We start from the raw sequence: 4,858 nt of genomic DNA on the forward strand, positions 1-4,858 counted from the left end.
TATCCACAATCGGTGGGTATTGGAAGCGGTTTGGCCGTCTGACATTTATTTTTTCTTGTGTCATGTGGTCATTGTCCCTAACTCAGATGTATACTATATGATCCTTGACCCCTTTTGTTCTCATTCCCTTGCGCTTTTGTATATGCTTGAGAAACTTTATGTTGATTACTTTGGTTTAGTAAGTTTATTGATTGCAGTTCAGCCTTGATCATAAAAGAATTTTCTTAAGGTCATCATTAATGTTATACCTGTCTAACACTCTAGTGAATGCTTTGTTATTGGGGGAGTCTCTCTCTTCCACACACATACACACGTTCTATGCACATTTCTACGTGTGTCATTGTCCTTATGAGACCTCTTTTTTGTAACAGGGCACATATGGAACATAATTTCTTTGAACCTGAGTTGCACTTCGAATCTAAGTGGAAATCAATTTCAGCGCCAACAACAGTCTCAGATAATGTTGATGGCGGCTTTGATTGTAATATATGCTTAGAATCAGCACATGAACCCGTGGTCACCCTTCGTGGTCACTTATACTACACGCCTTGCATTTACAAGTGGCTCAATGTACAAATCTCTACTGATGAGCCAGATGAGCAGCCGAAGTGCCCCGTTTGCAAAGCTAACATCTCTCAGGCTTCGTTGGTCCCCCTCTATGGCCGTGGCTCATCATCCTCTTCAGATTCTAAAGGCAAAAAACCCAATTTGGGTCTTGTCATATCTAATCGACCTCCACCTTCTGGGTTGAACTCTCTTATTACTACTACAACCTCTGCTTCGCATTCCAGTCAGCAAATGCATCCAAGCTATTTTGAGTCACAGGCAGAGTCATATCATCATCAGCAATTCTTCCCTCACCTACATGGAGGTTATGCTGCAGACGCATCAGCTCATCATGGGGGTACAGCGATGACTAGTTTCTCCAATCCGACAATTGGGATGTTTGGAGAGATGGTATATGCAAGGATTTTTGGGAGCTCGGATTCAAGTCTGTATTCTTACCCTTATACAATTTCCTACCCTCTGACAGGGATTAGCAGTCCCAGGATAAGAAGGCCGGAAATGCATCTTGACAAGTCTCTTAATCGACTTTCCTTTTTCCTTTTCTGTTGTGTAATGTTGTGTCTTCTCTTTTTTTGATATATGCTTCTCTTCTGTAATTGCGTTTGTATAGTTGTAGTGAGATTTATCATTATGTCAGTGCAGTACTAGATAGGAGATACAGATTTTTCCACAATGCCCCTTGAAATATCTTTTGATGCGTATAATTTTTCTTATTTTTTAGTCGGATTTATAAACAAGTAGGCGCCTTGAAATATCTTTTGATGTGTATAATTATACATTTGTTTTAGTCGGAATTATAAACAGTTATTGATATGGAATATCTTTGCTGACATTAGTTATTGATAAGGATGTTACCCTTATTTGGTTATGAATACTACTACTATACCATTATACGTGTCTACTTTTCTACTGCCAACTAAGTTGAGCCAACTGGCAATGATAGTTTCCAAGTCCAACAATGTCCATCACGGTGGTTGATAGGAGTTTAGGCAAAACTATCGAATTGGTTCGGTGTGATTGGTTGGAAGTTTTGAAAAACCGATGAGAACGTATTGATTGTCTTATATTTTTATGCCAACATTTTATCCCAACTTGCCGCCTCTCTTGATGAGAGCTTTCTCGATCTCCACTTTATTCCCAAATCCCCAGACTTGCTCTACCTTCTCGACTTTTTCCCCCAAAGTAGTCCCAACCCCTCAACCCTTTAATCTCCCACGTGCCAATTGCCATGTGTGAATTTGTGTGGAAGGTTTTGAAGATGGGATTTATGGCACCTCTCTCTCCCTCATTTAAAACATGGTGTTTGGAGTTCGAGTCATAGCTGAGTTGTAATTACATTTTTTTGTGGTGCACTATGTTTGTGGTTAGAATCCCATTTCTCTCTCTGCTGCTAATAACTATCTAAAAAAAATGTGGATTGTTTGGTCATTGAGATGATTGTGTGGCTGTTTAGGGTTTTTAAGGAATCATAGATGTGTGTTTTGTTGAGAAAATTGATAGAAATTTCCATACTAAGAAGTCGAGTACCAATAATTAAGATGTAGTGGTTGACTACATAAGTTTTTGTTTTTTGTTTGATGATTTGATAGTTGAGGAGGGGGAGAATTGAATCTGAATATATTTATTGTGAATGTTAGGAAGTTCTAGTTAAGCTATAAGGCTTTTGGACATAACTTATTGGTATATTGACTTTTATATTTATGAAATATTAAATTTTAACCACAAAAATTGGAATGGACACAACATTTTAAAAGCAAATGAAGAGGATCCTAATGTGAAAAATTTTGAGGACATTATTAATAAGAATAGAAGACAAATTATAACTTTTTGGGCCTCACAAATTTCCATATCAAGATATTTTTCATTTGATATGGATTTATTTCATGGTTAAGATTAAATATTACAAATACAAAGGTGTATATAATAGGTGAAAATACTATTTTGGTCTTTACATTTTTGGGTCACTGTAAATTTGGTTTATGTTATTTTTAACTTGCAATCAATTTTGGTTCTATTGTCAAATCACAATCTTTCTTGCATTTTCTTGGCAACAAAACACCAACTAAACACAAAAATACAAATCAAATTTACCAATCTCTAACTCCAATAGACACACACATATCAACTCAGCAACTAAAAAAAAAAAACTCAGATTTAGACCAATAAAGATTGCAAATTGAAAATAATATGAACCAAATTGATTGCAAGTGAAAAATAACAAGGATCAACAATAAATTGACACATATAGCCATTGATAATGCATTGGTAAATCAACACCTAGAGCCATTGAGCCATAAATTTACACATATAGCCACAAATTTACGCCCACAATCACACATCCAAATAGCTAGATTGACACCCATAAAAAAACTTATCAAAACACAAAAAAAAAAAAAAAAAAAAGGTGTGCCTGAGATCAAAGCTTATAAGTGCAATGGCATTGAAGATAGGAGCTTGAGGAGGAGGAGCAATAAGTGGTGTGGTGTGGTGTTGTCGACTGTCGCTGCTCTATCTAAGAGAGACATTGATGGTAGCGGCAGCTAAGGAAAGGTGTTGAAGATATATATGTATACGTCGGCTCGGTGATTTGTATCAGGTTTCGGATTTTGTCTTCAATGACTTCACTGCATCGATGTGAGAGTGAGCCCCAGTCTCCAGCCTCCACTCAACAATTTCGGTTCCATTGGTCAGTCTGCTTGTCGGTGTGATTGCATCAGTGTCGGTCACCAGGTGGTGGTTTGCGCATTTGAAATTTCCCTAGGCTGCTCGATCACCAGGTGGTGGTATTCATTTTGTTTTGCTCATCCCACAAGTCATTAAGGAGAAAACATTGGGTCAGGAGTTGGCGTAAAACCTGTGTTTTACGCTAGCCAATCTTGACCAGCCATGTCACCTTTTTTTTTTTTTTTTCATCAAAAACATTAAGCGCCTCTCTCCCTCTCTTTCTCTTCTCTCCTCACTTGATCTCTCCATCTTTGAATCAAACCCCCAACCTCCATGGCCGGAGCTTCAAAGCTTAACACAAGCCACAATCACCACTACCATGGCTGGAGCTTCAAAGCTCAACACAAGCCACCAGTCTTGCGGCCTGAGTTTATTGCCTAACGACTCTTTCTTTTTCCCTTAGCCTCTGCTCTCTTCTCTTTCCTTTCTCATTTCTCTTTTTTGTCTTTATTTACTCATGTGCTTTTGTTTGTGCTTGGTGGTTCAGTGATTATGGTTTGGCGATTGTGGTCAAGAGGCACAGTGGTGGTTCGGCGATTGTAGTCATGAGGCACGGTGGTGATGTGGGTCTAATTTGGTGGGTTTCGTGGGCTGATTTGGTGGGTTTCACAGGCTGATTTGGTGGGTCTCGGTGGTGATTGTGGTCCGGCAGTTCGTGGGTTTGATTTGGCGGGTGAGTGGGTCGATGCTNTCTAGTTTTTCCCAAACCTCCTTTGCGGTCTTTGCTTCTAGGATGTTGTGAATGACCTCATCACCTAGGTTTAGACGAATAGCGCTAGCTGCTTTCTCATCCATCTCTACCCATTCTACATCCTCCATCGTTTCCGGTTTCTTCTCCTTCCCAAGCAAGGCCTTGTGAACTCCTTGTTGAATTAGGAGATCCTTCATCCGCCTTTGCCAAAGAGAAAAATTTCCCTTGCCACAAAACTTCTCTACATCATACTTTGTGCTTGACATCTTTATTGTGTTCAAAGGATTGAATCCTAACCTGGCTCTGATACCACTTGTTGTGCAGATAGCACCCCAGGACTCCAATCAATAACAATAAATAAGCGGAAATTAAATAACAAGCACACACAAAAACACAAGAATTTACGTGGTTCGGCAAACTGCCTACCTCCACGGAGACGACGGAGAAATTTCACTATAAAATAGGGAGATACAATAGTGCACAAGAACACTCTCAAGAAACCCAAATCCCAATTACACCCTAGCACTCTCTCTCACCCACAAGACAAGAAAACACTATTCTTCTTCTTATGCGGTTGCTGCTAGGTTTTAGGAATTCTCTAATTCTCTCTCACACACGGCTGCTTCTTCATCTCATAACCTAAAATATATTATATATTATATATATATATATATATATGTCATAAGTCGGCAACATTGGTCTCCTAATACTACTTGACTTGGGCTTGTGGCAATTCAAGCCACACGGCCCACATCAACACTTCTTTCACTGGTTCGGGTTTGGGGGTATTGAAAAAAAAAAGCTGCGCCAGTGACAGAGCTGGGGCCCACAAATAGTGTGAAAAAATTTGAGTGATGGCATGAAAAAGATGGAGCC

At 39.2% G+C, this 4,858-nt stretch overlaps 1 protein-coding gene across 1 annotated transcript; it reads left to right on the plus strand.

The window, feature by feature from the left end:
• Positions 1-338: 338 nt before the first annotated feature.
• LOC112031587 (E3 ubiquitin-protein ligase RMA1H1) lies at positions 339-1,417 on the plus strand. Its single transcript, XM_024064277.2, has one exon. The coding sequence runs from the start codon at positions 349-351 to the stop codon at positions 1,141-1,143; it is 795 nt and encodes a 264-aa protein (XP_023920045.2). The 5' UTR covers positions 339-348; the 3' UTR covers positions 1,144-1,417.
• The last annotated feature ends 3,441 nt before the right edge of the window (positions 1,418-4,858 follow it).

This window comes from Quercus suber, unplaced genomic scaffold, assembly GCF_002906115.3.
Source record: "Quercus suber isolate HL8 unplaced genomic scaffold, Cork oak 2.0 scaffold_790, whole genome shotgun sequence".
In the NCBI taxonomy this organism is placed as follows: Eukaryota; Viridiplantae; Streptophyta; class Magnoliopsida; order Fagales; family Fagaceae; genus Quercus; species Quercus suber.